General features: G+C 40.2%; 1 protein-coding gene and 1 long non-coding RNA gene across 2 annotated transcripts; one reads left to right on the forward strand and one right to left on the reverse strand.

The window, feature by feature from the left end:
• Positions 1 to 1,152: 1,152 nt before the first annotated feature.
• LOC119916768 lies at positions 1,153 to 1,870 on the reverse strand. Its single transcript, XR_005447156.1, has 3 exons — positions 1,805 to 1,870; positions 1,654 to 1,699; positions 1,153 to 1,252 (listed from the first exon to the last, which is right to left on the reverse strand). It is a non-coding gene; the product is annotated as an uncharacterized LOC119916768 (long non-coding RNA).
• A 2,865-nt stretch (positions 1,871 to 4,735) lies between these two features.
• On the forward strand, positions 4,736 to 19,029 carry LOC119916767 (N-acetylneuraminate lyase-like). Its single transcript, XM_038736737.1, is given in 13 exon segments — positions 4,736 to 4,893; positions 5,190 to 5,275; positions 5,487 to 5,560; positions 7,010 to 7,097; positions 7,191 to 7,248; positions 8,008 to 8,083; positions 16,418 to 16,510; positions 17,154 to 17,299; positions 17,428 to 17,474; positions 17,565 to 17,626; positions 17,629 to 17,648; positions 17,738 to 17,777; positions 17,894 to 19,029. Coding segments are annotated over 12 exon segments (933 nt in total). The 5' UTR covers positions 4,736 to 4,893; positions 5,190 to 5,195; the 3' UTR covers positions 18,043 to 19,029.
• Positions 19,030 to 19,329: the final 300 nt, after the last annotated feature.

The raw sequence follows: 19,329 nt of genomic DNA on the forward strand, positions 1-19,329 counted from the left end.
AAAGGATAATCTGAACAATTTACCCTATACCATGGTTGGGCAATAAAACAATAATAATAATTATCGCAATATATTATTTATTTATTTTCAATAAATGTTTGATTTAAATCATTGAATCACTAATTTTTTCAATTATGATTTTGAAAAAGATTTTACTTAACGTTGAATTTTTTTTTTTTTTTTTTTCATAATTGCTTTAAATGTTACTCGATTTGTGAAGTGATCCACTGTTGACATCAAGTGTTTGTCATGTGCTGACCATAAAGAATAGTTTAAAACCACAATTAATCATCTGGTTTCTTCAACTTTCATGAAGTAGCTAAAATCAGCCTTTAAACTTGAAAGAAATTATTCGTTATCATGATAATTACCAATAGGTTTTCAATTATTTTTTTACCTATTTACTTGAAATTTCATTAACGCTTATTTTTACCTTTTTACCAAATGAACCAACACAGGGAGGAAGATCTTGGGTAGATAATAAATATGAAACAAAATTTCATACTCCAAACCTCTCTAACCTAAATAGAAAATCGGGTTTGAATTCAAACACTATTACTTAGCTTGTTTACTAAATAGTCAATTTTACTTGTTAGTCAATGCTGGTCAATAGAAGAAACCATAAAGTGAATCTTTGGATGGATGGATAAAACACACACTGAAGGAAATGCTATTGACTCTTTTCTCCCATAATGAACATATTTGCATAAAGGCTATAAAAGTATATTTAGCAACACTGACATTTCTTTCTAAATTCTAAGGACTGAGAAAAAATACATTACTCCAATGTCATCACTACCTCCACTGTGTTCTGTCCTATTAATTTAAATGCAGCCTCAAAATAATAACCCAAACAATTTCTGTAAGACAACCAAACATGAAAAATACATAAAAGCAGTACTCACCACCAGAGTATCCAGAGTGTCTATGAGGGTCAGAGAGAACCTATCAGAGAGAGAAAAGCTGTTTACTGGGGATGTTGACTGCTCCTCGCGATAATGTGTGTCAAGAAAATTTAACATATGGTTTATTCAGCATGTAAGCACAATCTGCTTCCGTCAAGTACTCTGGTGTGGTTATGTGTGTGGACCCACGTCTCATTTCTCCGTTTATAGGTTAGATCTCAAGGAAAAAAGGCAGTCCGCTACTCACTTCCCAGAGCGTCGTCTACGTCACCTCGACTGGGTTCAAGCCCACGTACTCTTCCTCTGCATGTCAGTGGCATCAACTCATCTGCTGGGTATGCATGGTCCTGAGAAACAAACACAGGTTAAACAGAAGGCCAGCTCAGTCAGATTAGATCTTAGTTGTCTTAAATTGTACATCAAATTTCATGTTATCCAAAATGAAAGAAGTTGCAAAAAGCCAGTTAGAAGTTATATAAAATGCAACCACCCAAATATATTTAAGTGTAATTATGGTTCCATAATTAACCATTACAGAGAAGCATATAACATCCTATTTTACAACAGATATTCTCTACTCCACATTAGTATGGGCCAGTATGGGCAGGGATACAAAAGGAAAAGATTGTCCTGGTCACCTAATAAGCTGCTAAATCGTCCTGAATCAAATCCAAATATCAAGGCTGCAGCAAAAAGACAACTGAAGTCCTATTTCTGTGAAGGAATCCAGTGGAAATACATAACTTACCATATAATTCTGATATGCATGGTCAAACATCTCGACCACTTGGTTCCTTTGGTAAGGGGAAAACACAGACACCAGTCAGCATGCAAGTCAGGGGAGACCATGTTTGTTCCCATATTATGCTCTGAGGTGCTGTGTTTTTTTCTCAACTCACCTCAACCGGTGCTTCTCCTCCCGTGGCATGGCCTGTCCATGGCTACATAATGCCCCAAGCAGTAATCAACAGTACAGCTGGCATTGTGGTAACTGGGCGATGTTCTACAACTACAGTTGGGCTCTCAGATAGTCACTGAGCAAATACCTAGTCATTACCACTGCCCTAACCAAACAGCTCAAACTAACAAAAACACCTACAATTCACTAACCTACACCATCCCATTAATGTTATACCTCTGAGATCATGTTAAAAGCACTTTTTGCTGATGTAACACCTAGGTATCCACGGGTACAGAAAGCATCATGAAATCATCCTAGTTTGTTGTTTAAGATAAGCCACTTACACTCCATGTGCGTTTCTCAGCAAACACCCAAACAGTCAATAGATTGTAGGAATGTTTCTATTTCAAGTAACCAGATATATCTGGGTGAAATTGATAGATGTAGTGCGCATTAGTGTAATACAAAGCAGCTCTGAGCACTAAGAGCAGATCGGTGTACCACACCTGTTTGCTTTTCCAAGATGCTACCCGGATCTATTGTACACAGGTGAGACACGTCAACATGAAACAGACTAACGTTATCTAACACTGCCCTAAACCCCGATAAGTCAAATGACTCCTGCGATCTAAATATGAAAATTACAATAATGTTATGTTCAAGATGTTGTCGATCAAGAAATGTCCAGCCTTTTCATGTATCAAGACACGTTGTCATATTTAAAACTCATTGTAAACAAAAGTAAGCAACGCCGGGTTAACAGTCTTCGTCTCATTTGTGTTTTTATGATTACCACTCCTCAAATCGTTTAACTTTACGTTACTCCACACAATCCACAAACCAGAAGTCAAACCTACACTCCTTGGAAGCTCCCGTTCATACCTGCTCCTGTTATCACTCTGGTGTATCGGCTGTAAACCTTTTTTAGATATAAGTTAATTATTTCCTCCTCTTGACAGTTCTCTCTCGTCAGCTAGTAGTCAGACAAGCTGCCCAACACTTGGCAGGGTTTAATTAGCCAGTTAGCCGGCGGTGCTAACTAGCCAAACTGGTGACAACGGGCAGGCCGATAATTACGCTACATGACAAGTCGACTAAAACGGCGTCCATTGTTGAGCAGCGGCCCTGAGCGGGCTATCTTTTCTGTCCTTTGGGTTGTAAGTAAATAATTTCGCCGTACGCTGTTGTTTCGCCGAGCTAGCCAGCCTTCACAACCGGAAGCCGTTGCGATGTAAACGTCAACAACATCCGCTTCCTGGAATGACTTATAGTTATACCCTGAGTTTTGCTTGTCAGGTAGTGTTTTCTCGCATGCTAAAACGAATCTCTCTGGCATTTGCAGACGTACGTCTAAACACGGGTCGTATCTTGCTACAAAGCATATATAACCTTAATCTAAGCCTACACAGTTATTTAATGGCTTTAAAAGGTGGAGGCATTGCCTGAAAGTCCAATTTAGGATAACAAAAAACGAAAGCACTTCCTTTCCGATGCGTTATTTTTTTCCCCATCCGGTTTCAACAACTCTGCTTCTGATTGGTTAGCACTCGTTGCCTCCGCTATCTTATTTAACTGGGGCGAGTTCAATCGCAAAACGTTTTGCACCGGTTTGCAACGTTTTCTAATTGAACGACATGTTTCCTTGCAACGTTCTGCAACGACATATGTTTTCTCCCGTTTGGTGGCCCTGTCTTAGGTGTTATCCAATCAGCTGCCACAAGCTTGTAAACACAACGGTGTTACAAACAAGGGGGTAAGGCAGAGATCGGACAGTGAAGCCGACCAAAGCCTGCATGGAGGGGATCCATGTAGGCTCAAAAATTACGTAAAAATCCTATATGACACCCCGTCGCACATGAGAGATGTAACCGTATTGCATAGATTATAAACTCTCAGCAATCTAAAAAAAACTATTCGGCCATCAGTGACGCTGCGTTGGTGTTTCACAGGTGAGCCTCGTAGGTGGGCTGATTAATCAGTGACGATCTTAGTCAGACAAACACACTGAGCCATGAAACTTTTTGTTGGTGCAGCTACCAGAATTGCGGTGTTTCTGCCGTTGTTCTATGTCATTAAAACACGGTTATGCTGCGTGATCATGCGCAGTAGACGCTGGTGCCAACAGGAAGTAGCCCTGTAGTAGTATTTTATTGGTCCAAAACTTGCTTCACTCCTCTCCATTTAAATCAGCGGAGTGGCTTCGTCCAGTAATATACTGTCAAAGACAAGAAAATGCAGTGCGCTTGCATACACAGCAGGGTGTTCAAGCACCACCGTTTCCGTTGAAAAAACGTTTTGCAACGTTTTGTCAGCGCTGAACGTCCCTGCTCAAGGGTAAGGGTGGGGTTAGGTTTAGGGTTAGCCAATCAGAGGCAGAGTAGGGGGCAGTACTTGACACAAAGCTCTGCTCTGATTGGTTTGACTATTTTCATTCGTGTTGCTGGTGTTGCCTTTTGGTGCTGATCTTAAAATCTCGTAAAATTATGTCTCATAGCTTCTGGCGCTTACTTTTGTGAGTACTGCAATAACCAAATATTGGCTAATATTTCATATTAACAATAACTAAGTGTATATTATATTTTTAAACAACTATTAAATAATAAAACAATGATGAAGACATGGTGTGGTGGACTCCCTCTATTCTTAATTTAAATGCAACGCTTTTACTATTAGTAGTAGCTTGTTCGACATACACATAACATTAATCGAGCATAATATATATGCCCTCGGCAAAAGGCCACTTTCTCCTAATTGGGTATTAGCATGGATGTATTTTAAAATCAAGCCTCTAAATAATTTTATTTGAAGTTATTGGAAATACGCATACGTGCTTAAAGGTAAGCTGGATACTTTCTAATTCATCAGTGGAGGAAGACCCACGTTTATTTCCGTGATTTTCATTAATTAACTACATTTCCATTGAAGCTTTGCGGCGTCACATGACATGTATATCAACAAATCCCTGACTAAGGTCCCAGAAAACTAGTTATAGCCTGATTAGTAGAGTCTATCTTCTTCGGTTATTAAATAGCCTAACTTACTGTAACGTTAGATGTCAACAACGCACAGAAGGAAAAGCTCTTACAGGTATGCTGGAGCTGACTGGATGCATTTAAAAGTAGACGGTATTAATTTCCTCTTCATACGTACATCGCTGTAACCTCAATGTTTGTCTTAATATAATTTAACGTTACATATCACGTGTCATGTAAGTGCCTAATGCAGTATTTCTGTAAGTTTGGCTTTCAATAAGATAGTGTGACGCTAAAAGTTATCACTGGGCTTACAACCTTTTCTTCTTTCTTTCGTACCCGTTACTGTGCTCTTCCTATATTTCCCTTTGTTTCTCTCTTACATGCCTAACATGTCTGTATGTATGTCAGGTAGTTATGTCAGCCATGGCTCCTGCTGTTGATAAAAAGCTGACAGGACTGGTTGCAGCTACTTTCACTCCATTCACCTTACAGGGGTAAGTAGCGTCTAGAAACGGCATTCCTTTGTCTGCATTTTTTCCCCAGCATCTGGTGTGTGAGTGTGCATGATACGTTCCACTGTAAAACGTTAAAGTGAGGAATGAGTGTGGGCATTTTGTAGACCTGGAATACTAGGGCCTTTAGCACGTTTGGTATGTCTTTTGCCAAATGTGTAGGCCTATATTTTTTCACATTTTCCCAAAACAGTGAAATCAACCTATCAGAGATTGGACCTTATATTGACTACTTGAAAGAGAAGCAAGGTGTAAATAGCATATTTGGTAAGTTGGTGGATTCTCCTTTTAATATTTAGTCATTGTCTGTGTTCCTGCCTGAATCAACATTGCTATTGCATGTTTTACCTTTTTGGTTTGTAAAAACAGTTAATGTGTTGCTCCTCTGTTAACACCATTAAAATTCCTGACTGGTGAAGAAGTTGCTGTGACATGTACTCAGGTAGGGTTGGTGATACACTGGAATACTACACCTTAGTCAGGTAGTTGTTTGTTTTAGATTACTTTTTACGCATTTGCGTTTTTTTTTTTTTTTTTATTGAAATTGATTCTACATTAAAAGAAAAGTCTACCTTCAATTCCACCACCTACGATTTTAATAAAATTATATAATTTAAAAAATAGTAATGCACCCTAATGCTAACTCAATGAGATTATTGCCCCATAATCCCAATTAAAGGTGCTTTGGGAAGTTATGTTTTCATGTCACTCACCAAAACACAATGTATTCTTGAGGCCTGACAAACATAGTGAATGCATTACCTTTTTTTGTAACAAAATAAATGCAACTGCAACTAAGGATTGCTTTAATTTGCAATTAATCCACTGATTGTTTTCTTAATTATTCTATAAAATGTCCCTTATGCTAGAGCCCAAGGTGACGTCCTCTCATGTCTTGTTTTGTCCAAAAACTTAACAATATTAAGTTTGCCATCATTTATGACAAAGAAAAGCCTGAAAATCTCACATTTGAGCAGCAAATAATACCTAAAATGATTTTCTGTCGATTGATTAATCGAGTGCTTGTTCCAACCCTACTCAAAAGAGACGGCACATACTAAATACTGTCCTAAATATGGTGAATGTTGAGTTTAGTGTGTTGATGCCAAACTCAGTTTAGCTGTTAATGAAAAATATTGCGTCATACTGTACCAGTTTCATATAATTTTTCTGGATAAGGAAAAACCTTGACACGATATTTACTGTCCTGAATTGTCCTCTAGTTATTGTATTGCTCTTCAGTTAACACAGTTTTATCTGACCTTTCTGGCAAAAGAGGGAATATATTGTTTTGTCTCAAGCTTTGCTTAGTATCAACCTCTTACACACATTAACAACTGTCCTTAGAACAGACGCACAGAAAACTTAGATAAGGTAAAAGCTTTTTTTTTTCCTTTTCTGCATTGATCAAGGCTAGTCAGCATTTTCTATCCTTCCTGTTTCCTCTAAACCAAATGAATCATTGCAGTTTGTGCTAAACCACTCCCAGTGTTAACGCTGCATTTCCATTGTTTTCCGGAGCTATCTGTGTGACCATGTTTTTATATTCTTTCTCACTCTCATTGTCTGCGTTACCACTCATTACCCATGGACATTGTTTTGTCCTGGCACATAATGTTAGATATAATGTTGGACCCCTCTATGAATGGCCCCCACCAGAGGTTTCTTCAATTTAAAAGAAATAAAAGACTTAAATAAGACTTTAATTGCTTGCAGTGAATGGCACCACCGGAGAGAGCATGTCTCTCAGTGTTGCAGAGAGGAAGATCCTGGCAGAGGAGTGGTGTCAGAAAGCCAAGGGCAAGTAAGTCATCTTGCATTTGTGGTTTGAAGATTTTTCCATATGTTGAGTCAAATTGCAGGAGCGATCATTTCTTTTGTGCGCGCATCTCCACAGAATGGATCAGGTGGTTGTGCAAGTCGGCTGCATGAGTCTTAAAGATTCTCAGGAACTGGTGAGTTGCTGCCTTTTTATTGTTTTAACGTTTCAACACGTTTGATCACCACTTAAATAAACAAGGTGTGCTGCAGTCAATCTGGTTTATGTTTCAGGAAATGTTTCACGGTTTTAAATAAGTCTATCCTAAGTTACCTACAGATTGGTGTGTCTGGAGGTTTGTGTTTTCATTTGTTTCTGTGGTGGGTGCAATTTCACTCTGCTTGCCTCATCCACTGTGTGTGATTTTCCACATTTTTAAAAGCTGTCAGCATGGCTTTTCTTTTAGTATTTGCAAGTGGAGACATTAGGAGCGATAGAACTGTCAAGACAACAGAGGACACCAACAGCAGAAAACAACAGAAAACCCAAATATGTTGTGTAGCTCCACTGCATTTTATTCAGAGGATCTGGCACTTGGGTGTCCCGGAAATAGACAATTTGGGGAAATTTGCTATTTTAAGAGCAGTTATGTACCAGAATAGTTACTGCTTCCTGTCAAGAATTAGTCTGGCATGTATCCCCCACCCCTGTATAACATATTTATTAGTGAGCTTTAGAGGTGCTGGGAGGCAGACTGTGTTACCTTTCAAAAGAGCCAGACTAGCTGTTTCCCCTTGTTTCCAGGTTAGCTAAGCTAACAGACTGCTGGCGGTAGCCTCATATTTAATGGTCACATATGAGAGTGGTATCAATCTTCTCGTGTATTCCTTTAAACCATTCCTTTATTGCCTTTTGTTTTTATTGTCTTTCGTCACAATGTTCATCTTCTCTCCAGGCTCGCCATGCAGCACAGATTGGGGCTGATGGGATAGCAGTCATTGCTCCCTCCTTCTTTAAGCCCGACACTGCAGGTACGCAGGGTTCAAATGTATTTACATGTTTCATTAGTTTAAATAAGAGTTAGGGGCACACTGAAAATGTGTGCCACCTCACATCGGCTTACACATTTCATTCAAATGTCAGTCCTGTTCATGTCAAGCTTAAAACCAAACCAAAATGTTGTATTATTATTGTAATTAGGGCCCGAGCACGACCGTGCGAGGTCCCTATTGAAATTGCTCGGATTTATTTTTATTAGGGCCCGAGCACGACCGTGCGAGGTCCCTATTGAATCTGCTCGGATTATATTTTTTTTTTTTTTTTTTTTTAGGGCCCGAGCACGACCGTGCGAGGTCCCTATTGAATCTGCTCGGATTATTTTTTTTTTTTTTTTTTTTTTTTTTTCTGCAAAGTAGGCCCAAATGACATGGCCTAAACATACTCGAAAACTCACCAAAATTTGCAAACATGTCAGAACCGGTGAAAAATTTCGTATTCTACAAGTTTCGCACATGGGCGTGGCAAAATGACTCGCTAGCGCCACCTGAAAATTGGAAATGATTAGCCCCTCGTTCACGTTCAACCTACATGTACGAAATTTTCTGGGGACATGTATCGTATCAAGACGCACAAAAAAGCCTCAAGAACCCATAGCCTAAAGTCAACAGGAAGTCGGCCATTTTGAATTTTATGGCCATTTTTGGATGATTTACACACTTCGTACTTTAACGAACTCCTCCTAGGGATTTAGTCGGATCGACGTCAAATTTCTGCTGTGCCTTCTAAAGGCATTGACGATGAAAAGTTGTGCTATTTGCGAGTTTTCGTCAATGGGCGTGTCCGTGGCGTCGATGATTCGCAATGAAACAGGAAGTTGTTGTAACTTCAGTGTACATGCTCACATCTGGACCAAACTGTACATGTAGGATGAGAGTCCCGCCCTGAACACATGTACATGCGACATTCACCCACAGTCATAGCGCCACCTGCTGGCAACAGAAAGTGACCTTTAACGAAGCAGCCCCCGCCGCACGTTTCACCTACGTGCACGAATTTTCTGTGGTACGTGTATCTTGTCCAGACGCACAAAAAAGCCTCTTGGAGCCATAGCCTAAAATCAACAGGAAGTCGGCCATTTTGAATTTTACGTCAAATTTTGGATGATTTACACACTTCGTACTTTAACGAACTCCTCCTAGGGATTTAGTCCGACCGACCTCAAATTTGTGCTGTGCCTTCTAAAGGCATTGAAGATGAAAAGTTGTGCTATTTGCAAGTTTTCGTCAATGGGCGTGTCCGTGGCGTGGCGTCAAAGATCAGCTCTTCGCCATGACACGGAAGTTGTCGTAACTTCAGTGTACATGCTCACATCTGGACCAAACTGTACATGTAGGATGAGAGTCCCGCCCTGAACACATGTACATGCCGACATTCACCCACAGTCATAGCGCCACCTGCTGGCAACAGAAAGTGACCTTTAACGAAGCAGCCCCCGCCGCACGTTTCACCTACGTGCACGAATTTTCTGTGGTACGTGTATCTTGTCCAGACGCACAAAAAAGCCTCTTGGAGCCATAGCCTAAAATCAACAGGAAGTCGGCCATTTTGAATTTTACGTCAAATTTTGGATGATTTACACACTTCGTACTTTAACGAACTCCTCCTAGGGATTTAGTCCGACCGACCTCAAATTTGTGCTGTGCCTTCTAAAGGCATTGAAGATGAAAAGTTGTGCTATTTGCAAGTTTTCGTCAATGGGCGTGTCCGTGGCGTGGCGTCAAAGATCAGCTCTTCGCCATGACACGGAAGTTGTCGTAACTTCAGTGTACATGCTCACATCTGGACCAAACTGTACATGTAGGATGAGAGTCCCGCCCTGAACACATGTACATGCTCACATTCACAGACAGTCATAGCGCCACCTGCTGGCAACAGGAAGTGACTTTTAACGAAGCAGCCCCCGCCGCACGTTTCACCTACGTGCACGAATTTTCTGTGGTACGTGTATCTTGTCCAGACGCACAAAAAAGCCTCTTGGAGCCATAGCCTAAAATCAACAGGAAGTCGGCCATTTTGAATTTTACGTCAAATTTTGGATGATTTACACACTTCGTACTTTAACGAACTCCTCCTAGGGATTTAGTCCGACCGACCTCAAATTTGTGCTGTGCCTTCTAAAGGCATTGAAGATGAAAAGTTGTGCTATTTGCAAGTTTTCGTCAATGGGCGTGTCCGTGGCGTGGCGTCAAAGATCAACTCTTCGCCATGACACGGAAGTTGTCGTAACTTCAGTGTACATGCTCACATCTGGACCAAACTGTACATGTAGGATGAGAGTCCCGCCCTGAACACATGTACATGCTCACATTCACCCACAGTCATAGCGCCACCTGCTGGCAACAGGAAGTGACTTTTAACGAAGCAGCCCCCGCCGCACGTTTTACCTACGTGCACGAATTTTCTGTGGTACGTGTATCTTGTCCAGACGCAAAAAAAGCCTCTTGGAGCGATGCCCTAAAATCAACAGGAAGTCGGCCATTTTGAATTTTACGTCAAATTTTGGATGATTTACACACTTCGTACTTTAACGAACTCCTCCTAGGGATTTAGTCCGACCGACTTCAAATTTGTGCTGTGCCTTCTAAAGGCATTGAAGATGAAAAGTTGTGCTATTTGCGAGTTTTCGTCAATGGTGTGTCCGTGGCGTGGCGTCAGAGATCAAGTCTTCGCCATGACACAGGAAGTTGTTGTAACTTCAGTGTACATGCTCACATCTGAACCAAACTTTACGTGCTTGATAACTCTCCCACCCCGCTATGGAGGACCGATCCTGACACAGTCAGAAATAAATACAGAAATAAATAAATGCTCAATAAATAAATAAGCATCCAATTAAATACACAAAAAAATAAGTAAATAAATAAATGTAGGTAGTAATTAAATTATACAAGGAGACATAAATGTATATATTTTAATTAGTGCCTTTACTTATTCACCTTTGTTATAATTACCTTATTTGTTTATTCAACTTTATTTATTACTAATTTTTTTAATGTATTTATTTATGTGTGTGTTTTAATATTTTTGTCTGTTTTATTCTTCCTTTGTATTTATTTACCTTATTTATTTTCACCCATGGTATTTATTTCTGCCTGTCTTAAATTTTTGTATGCATTTCTGCCTCATTATGCAAATGAGGAGGGGCTGTGTCTCAAGGGGTCATCTTCTCTGCTATTGGTGGACCAGTCAGACAGGAGAGCTCCTACTCTGCCTGCAGACATCAACGATCTTGCCCCTCACACAGTCAGATGGCTTCCTTCAGTGCGCTGAGGTGTTTAACAACTCTGAAGACAATACTACCAGCAATGTCTTCCTTCTCTTTTCACGTAGAAGCACCGACAGACAGTGCTTTCAGTTTGCTGCATGCATGGACACAGAACTGCGGTATAGGGAGAAGCACACGGTCAGCTGGCTGCAGCTAAATCTGGAGTGCACTCGTATTCAATTCTGTATGGTAAATTCAGTTTTAACGGAGCAGAGCGAGCTGACAGGCAGAGTTAGAGACTTTTTCTGTCTGTTTCTCTCTTTACAAAGACGCATGTTGCAGTCAGAGTCTTCTCTGAGATGCGAGCACGACATACAACACAATTTATCAAATTACACAACGGATATACAGTATGAAAATAAGATTGATTGGATTATACTCACAGGAAGTATAAAACCTCTTACATGGGTCTATTAAAAGTAAAGTAACACAAAAATGTCAGGGAAATTACTTTACTTAGATTTAAGTACTGCAGTTGTACATTTGAAATACCTTCCTACCTTTCTGATAGGAAGCCTTCTTGAGGTGGTATAAAACATTTCTTCTTATATTCTGATTTGAGTTGTGGACAACTATGACCACATGAATTAAAAAAACATTTCACTGCCCAAGTCAGCTATAACACAAGTCTTGATCATCAGACTACATGCTGTACAGTATTTGTGGACAGATTTTGTCCCAGGATTTCTTATGCATTTCTTCTTCTTCGTTGCATGATTTAGAATAATAAGGTGAGAAATGGGTCTGTTCTGAGTTCATCCTGCACTGCAGCAGCTAATAAAGTCCATTTAATCCCAAAACGCTTTTCTTTTAGGCAGGCTGGAGCAGAAAACAACTCACCTTTCTCAAGTTGTACAGTAATGTCACATGTGTATGAAGGTGGATCAAACAAGCTAATCTTAAATGTCAAAGTAGAGAGGAGCCTAGTAGGCCTATTTATTTTCATTCATTACACAATATGAATAAGCTATGCAGACAGTTGTAAAGAAAGAACATCTTTTTCTTCTGTTCTCTACTTGTTATAGTTACACAGTATTAGGGGTGTGGGCTGTATTAAAAGTATCCACTGTTCTCCCATGCTCTAACACACAGTAACGATGAAATGTGTGCTGTTCTCACATTCTTCCTCTGTATGTACACATAAACAACAAGGCAGGGAAATATAAAAGGAATTTATTTTATTGTTTGGGTACATTATTGTTCAGTGTACATGCTCACATCTGAAACAAACTTTACGTGCTTGATAACTCTCCCACCCGCAGACATCTACACGTCAATACCGATTTATATTCATAGCGGCAAGTGCTATGTAGCTCCACATAGGGGACACAGGAAGTGACATATAGCACCTTCATGCGGCGTCGGAACCGCGTAGGAAATTCACAGCCGCACCGGCAGACTCCAGAATGTGCAACTCGGCCGGCTCACGCGCGGACGCGCTACAAGTGCGAGGGCCCGCCCAACGCTGCTTGCAGCTTTAATTTTTTTTTTTTTTTTTTTTTGGCCCAAATGACATGGCCTAAACATTCTCGAAAACTCACCAAAATTTGCAAACATGTCAGAACCGGTGAAAAATTTCGTATTCTACAAGTTTCGCACATGGGCGTGGCAAAATGACTCGCTAGCGCCACCTAGAAAATTGGAAATGATTAGCCCCTCGTTCACGTTCAACCTACATGCACGAAATTTTCTGGGGACATGTATCGTATCAAGACGCACAAAAAAGCCTCAAGAACCCATAGCCTAAAGTCAACAGGAAGTCGGCCATTTTGAATTTTATGGCCATTTTTGGATGATTTACATACTTCGTACTTTAACGAACTCCTCCTAGGGATTTAGTCGGATCGACGTCAAATTTCTGCTGTGCCTTCTAAAGGCATTGAAGATGAAAAGTTGTGCTATTTGCGCGTTTTCGTCAATGGGCGTGTCCGTGGCGTCGATGATTCGCAATGAAACAGGAAGTTGTTGTAACTTCAGTGTACATGCTCACATCTGGACCAAACTGTACATGTAGGATGAGAGTCCCGCCCTGAACACATGTACATGCCGACATTCACCCACAGTCATAGCGCCACCTGCTGGCAACAGAAAGTGACCTTTAACGAAGCAGCCCCCGCCGCACGTTTCACCTATGTGCACGAATTTTCTGTGGTACGTGTATCTTGTCCAGACGCACAAGAAAGCCTCTTGGAGCCATAGCCTAAAATCAACAGGAAGTCGGCCATTTTGAATTTTACGTCAAATTTTGGATGATTTACACACTTCGTACTTTAACGAACTCCTCCTAGGGATTTAGTCCGACCGACCTCAAATTTGTGCTGTGCCTTCTAAAGGCATTGAAGATGAAAAGTTGTGCTATTTGCAAGTTTTCGTCAATGGGCGTGTCCGTGGCGTGGCGTCAAAGATCAGCTCTTCGCCATGACACGGAAGTTGTCGTAACTTCAGTGTACATGCTCACATCTGGACCAAACTGTACATGTAGGATGAGAGTCCCGCCCTGAACACATGTACATGCTGACATTCACAGACAGTCATAGCGCCACCTGCTGGCAACAGGAAGTGACTTTTAACGAAGCAGCCCCCGCCGCACGTTTACCTACGTGCACGAATTTTCTGTGGTACGTGTATCTTGTCCAGACGCACAAAAAAGCCTCTTGGAGCGATGCCCTAAAATCAACAGGAAGTCGGCCATTTTGAATTTTACGTCAAATTTTGGATGATTTACACACTTCGTACTTTAACGAACTCCTCCTAGGGATTTAGTCCGACCGACTTCAAATTTGTGCTGTGCCTTCTAAAGGCATTGAAGATGAAAAGTTGTGCTATTTGCGAGTTTTCGTCAATGGGTGTGTCCGTGGCGTGGCGTCAGAGATCAAGTCTTCGCCATGACACAGGAAGTTGTTGTAACTTCAGTGTACATGCTCACATCTGAACCAAACTTTACGTGCTTGATAACTCTCCCACCCCGCTATGGAGGACCGATCCTGACACAGTCAGAAATAAATACAGAAATAAATAAATGCTCAATAAATAAATAAGCATCCAATTAAATACACAAAAAAATAAGTAAATAAATAAATGTAGGTAGTAATTAAATTATACAAGGAGACATAAATGTATATATTTTAATTAGTGCCTTTACTTATTCACCTTTGTTATAATTACCTTATTTGTTTATTCAACTTTATTTATTACTAATTTTTTTAATGTATTTATTTATGTGTGTGTTTTAATATTTTTGTCTGTTTTATTCTTCCTTTGTATTTATTTACCTTATTTATTTTCACCCATGGTATTTATTTCTGCCTGTCTTAAATTTTTGTATGCATTTCTGCCTCATTATGCAAATGAGGAGGGGCTGTGTCTCAAGGGGTCATCTTCTCTGCTATTGGTGGACCAGTCAGACAGGAGAGCTCCTACTCTGCCTGCAGACATCAACGATCTTGCCCCTCACACAGTCAGATGGCTTCCTTCAGTGCGCTGAGGTGTTTAACAACTCTGAAGACAATACTACCAGCAATGTCTTCCTTCTCTTTTCACGTAGAAGCACCGACAGACAGTGCTTTCAGTTTGCTGCATGCATGGACACAGAACTGCGGTATAGGGAGAAGCACACGGTCAGCTGGCTGCAGCTAAATCTGGAGTGCACTCGTATTCAATTCTGTATGGTAAATTCAGTTTTAACGGAGCAGAGCGAGCTGACAGGCAGAGTTAGAGACTTTTTCTGTCCGTTTCTCTCTTTACAAAGACGCATGTTGCAGTCAGAGTCTTCTCTGAGATGCGAGCACGACATACAACACAATTTATCAAATTACACAACGGATATACAGTATGAAAATAAGATTGATTGGATTATACTCACAGGAAGTATAAAACCTCTTACATGGGTCTATTAAAAGTAAAGTAACACAAAATGTCAGGGAAATTACTTTACTTAGATTTAAGTACTGCAGTTGTACATTTGAAATACCTTCCTACCTTTCTGATAGGAAGCCTTCTTGAGGTGGTATAAAACATTTCTTCTTATATTCTGATTTGAGTTGTGGACAACTATGACCACATGAATTAAAAAAACATTTCACTGCCCAAGTCAGCTATAACACAAGTCTTGATCATCAGACTACATGCTGTACAGTATTTGTGGACAGATTTTGTCCCAGGATTTCTTATGCATTTCTTCTTCTTCGTTGCATGATTTAGAATAATAAGGTGAGAAATGGGTCTATTCTGAGTTCATCCTGCACTGCAGCAGCTAATAAAGTCCATTTAATCCCAAAACGCTTTTCTTTTAGGCAGGCTGGAGCAGAAAACAACTCACCTTTCTCAAGTTGTACAGTAATGTCACATGTGTATGAAGGTGGATCAAACAAGCTAATCTTAAATGTCAAAGTAGAGAGGAGCCTAGTAGGCCTATTTATTTTCATTCATTACACATATGAATAAGCTATGCAGACAGTTGTAAAGAAAGAACATCTTTTTCTTCTGTTCTCTACTTGTTATAGTTACACAGTATTAGGGGTGTGGGCTGTATTAAAAGTATCCACTGTTCTCCCATGCTCTAACACACAGTAACGATGAAATGTGTGCTGTTCTCACATTCTTCCTCTGTATGTACACATAAACAACAAGGCAGGGAAATATAAAAGGAATTTATTTTATTGTTTGGGTACATTATTGTTCAGTGTACATGTTCACATCTGAAACAAACTTTACGTGCTTGATAACTCTCCCACCCCGCAGACATCTACACGTCAATGCCGATTTATATTCATAGCGGCAAGTGCTATGTAGCTCCACATAGGGGACACAGGAAGTGACATATAGCACATTCATGCGGCGTCGGAAACGCGTAGGAAATTCACAGCCGCACCGGCAGAACTCCAGAATGCGCAACTCGGCCGGCTCACGCGCGGACGCGCTTACAAGTGCGAGGGCCCGCCCAACGCTGCTTGCAGCTTTAATATTACATTATATTTATTTTATTTACATATTGCTGTCATATTAAATTTTTCACATTTCTTTCCCTCTCATCCTGCCGCAGATGTGTTGAGGTCGTTCCTTGAGGTAGTGGCTTCAGTTGCCCCAACTCTGCCCTTCTATTACTATCATATTCCAGCTGTCACCGGTGTTAATGGTTAGTGCCACTGATGATTGCATTGCATGCCATTTAGAAATGACAACAATAATCTTTATTTCAGAATCAGAAGTAGTTCAGTGATCCTCGAGGGGAAATTCTTTGTTACAGATACTTGCTTGTACATCAAGGCATAAGAGCTGAGTTTCTGACATTCTGCAGGATGAGTTGAAGAGTTTGATGACCACGGGGAGGAATGACTTCCTGTGGTGCATTTTGGGGGGATGAGTCCTGCACTGAAAGTACTCCTGTGTTTGAACAGCATGTCATGGAGTGGGTGGGAGACATTGGCCAAAATGACATGAAGTTTGGACATCGTCCTCCTCTTTGACACAGAGAGTCCAGCTCCACCCGAGAGCACTTTTCAAAATCCATGTTACAAAGTATTTCACAAGGACAGAAAAAGAAAACACACAGTTGTAAAACCATCAGGTTTCAAATGAAAATGGATAAAAACAAGAAAAACTGTTGAAACAGATAGACACCAAGGAATTAAATTACAGTTGAAAGGAAAATAACTCAAGAAATGACTTAAAGGAGTTCATTGACACTGCATCCCTAACCATGGTAACAGCATGTTGAATGTCAGATCATCTGTACTGAAACTGTGTGTGAGATGGCCTTTTTCTTTACTTTTCTTCAGTGCTGGCGAGAGATGTGTTGGAAGATATTGAGAAACGTATCCCCTCCTTCAGAGGTGTGAAGTTCTCTGGGAGCGACCTGATGGACTTTGGCCAGTGTGTCAGCTACAGCCAGTCTCACTGGTCAGTCCTCTACGGCATGGACGAGGTCAGCTTTTTCTCCCTCTCAGTCTGTTCAATCTGTTTTCTGATATAGTTGCTTGTATTGTAATAATGATGATGTTTTGTGACCTCAACAATAGAGCCTAAAATAAACTTTCTTTCATTTTGCTATAGCAACTGCTTGCAGCTCTGGCTATGGGAGCCCATGGGGCAGTTGGCAGGTCAGTGTGTGATCCTGCATATTGTCTTTCTTCTTTCATTCTCTCTGCTAAACAGTTATTTACATTTCAGTTATACATTTCTGCCCGCAGCACATATAATTACGTAGCACGTCATGTCAACGAGCTCATTTCAGCATTTGAGAAAGGCGACATGTCCAAGCCAGGACAATACAGGTACTGTCCATCTCCCCATTTCTAACTTGTCTTTGATATTAATGCGTCAATATTGGCTTCTGACATCTTTGTCTAATTTCCATGAGCAGTTCAAGATGCAAGAGCTTCTCGGTTATGCCAAGAAAATTGGTGAGTGACGGCTGCGTCATGATGCTTTTCTACCAGATTATATGTAAGATAAATAAATACTCTTGTACTATGGCAGTCTTGCTCTGCCTCTGAATCTGCTTTGTTGTTGTTGACAGGCTTTGATCTAGGAGTGAACAAGCAGCTGATGATTGAGGTGTCAGGCTTGTGTCTGGGGCCCCCTCGGCTCCCCTTGATGCCGTGTCCTCATGCTCACGCTGTGTCCATCGCACAGAAATATCACAGCATTTTTCCTGAACTGAATTGATATGTTCACACTGGGTTGTTGAATCCTGATTATCCCTCAACAGCCCAACATTTAGTGCTCACCTAATTACTGTTACTAATGCTTCGGACACATGGGGATTATGATGGATCCAGTTCACTGTGTTTATCATTATAGTACTAAACTAGCATTTTTTTAATCAGCCGTTTACACTTTGCCTCAAGCCTTACCCCTAAAAATACATTTCAATGTCAAACAAAAGGCTTGCTTTGTATTTAAGTGGCCTGGGACCTACCACTACATTAGAGATTAAAAAGCATAAATTGTGTTTACTCAATAAACTTGAATATTTTTATGGGCATTTTCAGCTGACATATTGTTTGTGTGTCTGGGGAAATATCTAATATGTTGACAAATATTTTAATATCAATGTTTATCATTTTATAAAATAAATTTGGGAACGACTAACTTCCATTGCCTAGGGGAATGTGACACTTTAGTTTTTGCTACTTTTAGAGACTGTAACATAACAGCAGTATTATCTTATTATCCTGTTCTGTGGAAGACAGAATAGACAGAATCTCATTTTAGGAACTTAAGCCTTTTAAAGTCACGTAGTATGACATTCATAGACAATTAAAATGATCACAGTGAAAAGCATCATAGCTTCATCACTGTTTTTATGGTTCTGGTTTGTTTGAATGTTTTGCCTTCATCCTTCATCCTGCCATTTTTTTTCTATCTTGAAAATCACAGTTATGGAAAAACCCAGACCTTGGGCTGACTCTACCAGAGGGAGGACAGCAGGCAGAGGGGGCATCGATAAAAGCGTTTCTTACACTCCAAAAACAATAAACCTTGTTATGAGTTAAAATGCATAAGCTGTTATTAAATGTACACTTTCTGATGGAATTTAAAGGGAAATATATTATGGGACAAAGAACCCTTGCTTTTTATATTGTAACACAGTCACTGATTTCTTACCAATAAATCTGCTGAGCCAACTGTTGTTGGTTCACGGTGATGTAATTTCTCTTGGATGTTTTGTTCCTGAAGAATTTGGAACTCATGAGGCCAGATTATCTCAAAGACTTGCACAAACATGAAGTGCTCTGTGTGTGTACGTTGAGTGTATGCATGAGTGTATGAGGCCACACAGACTACAGTTTGCAATTCTTGTTTTATTATTTGTAGTAGCTGATAATTAAATTGTATATCTGTTGTAGATTTATTTTGTAGGTTACATTTTCTGGTTGCTAAAGAGTTTGCAGATTGCCATCGAATTATAGACAAACATTATCAGTGGATGGATCCACCAACTAGTGAATT

Source organism: Micropterus salmoides, unplaced genomic scaffold (assembly GCF_014851395.1).
Source record: "Micropterus salmoides isolate LMB-PRFRI ecotype aquatic unplaced genomic scaffold, ASM1485139v1 Ms_hic_scaffold_2159, whole genome shotgun sequence".
NCBI classification, from domain to species: Eukaryota; Metazoa; Chordata; class Actinopteri; order Centrarchiformes; family Centrarchidae; genus Micropterus; species Micropterus salmoides.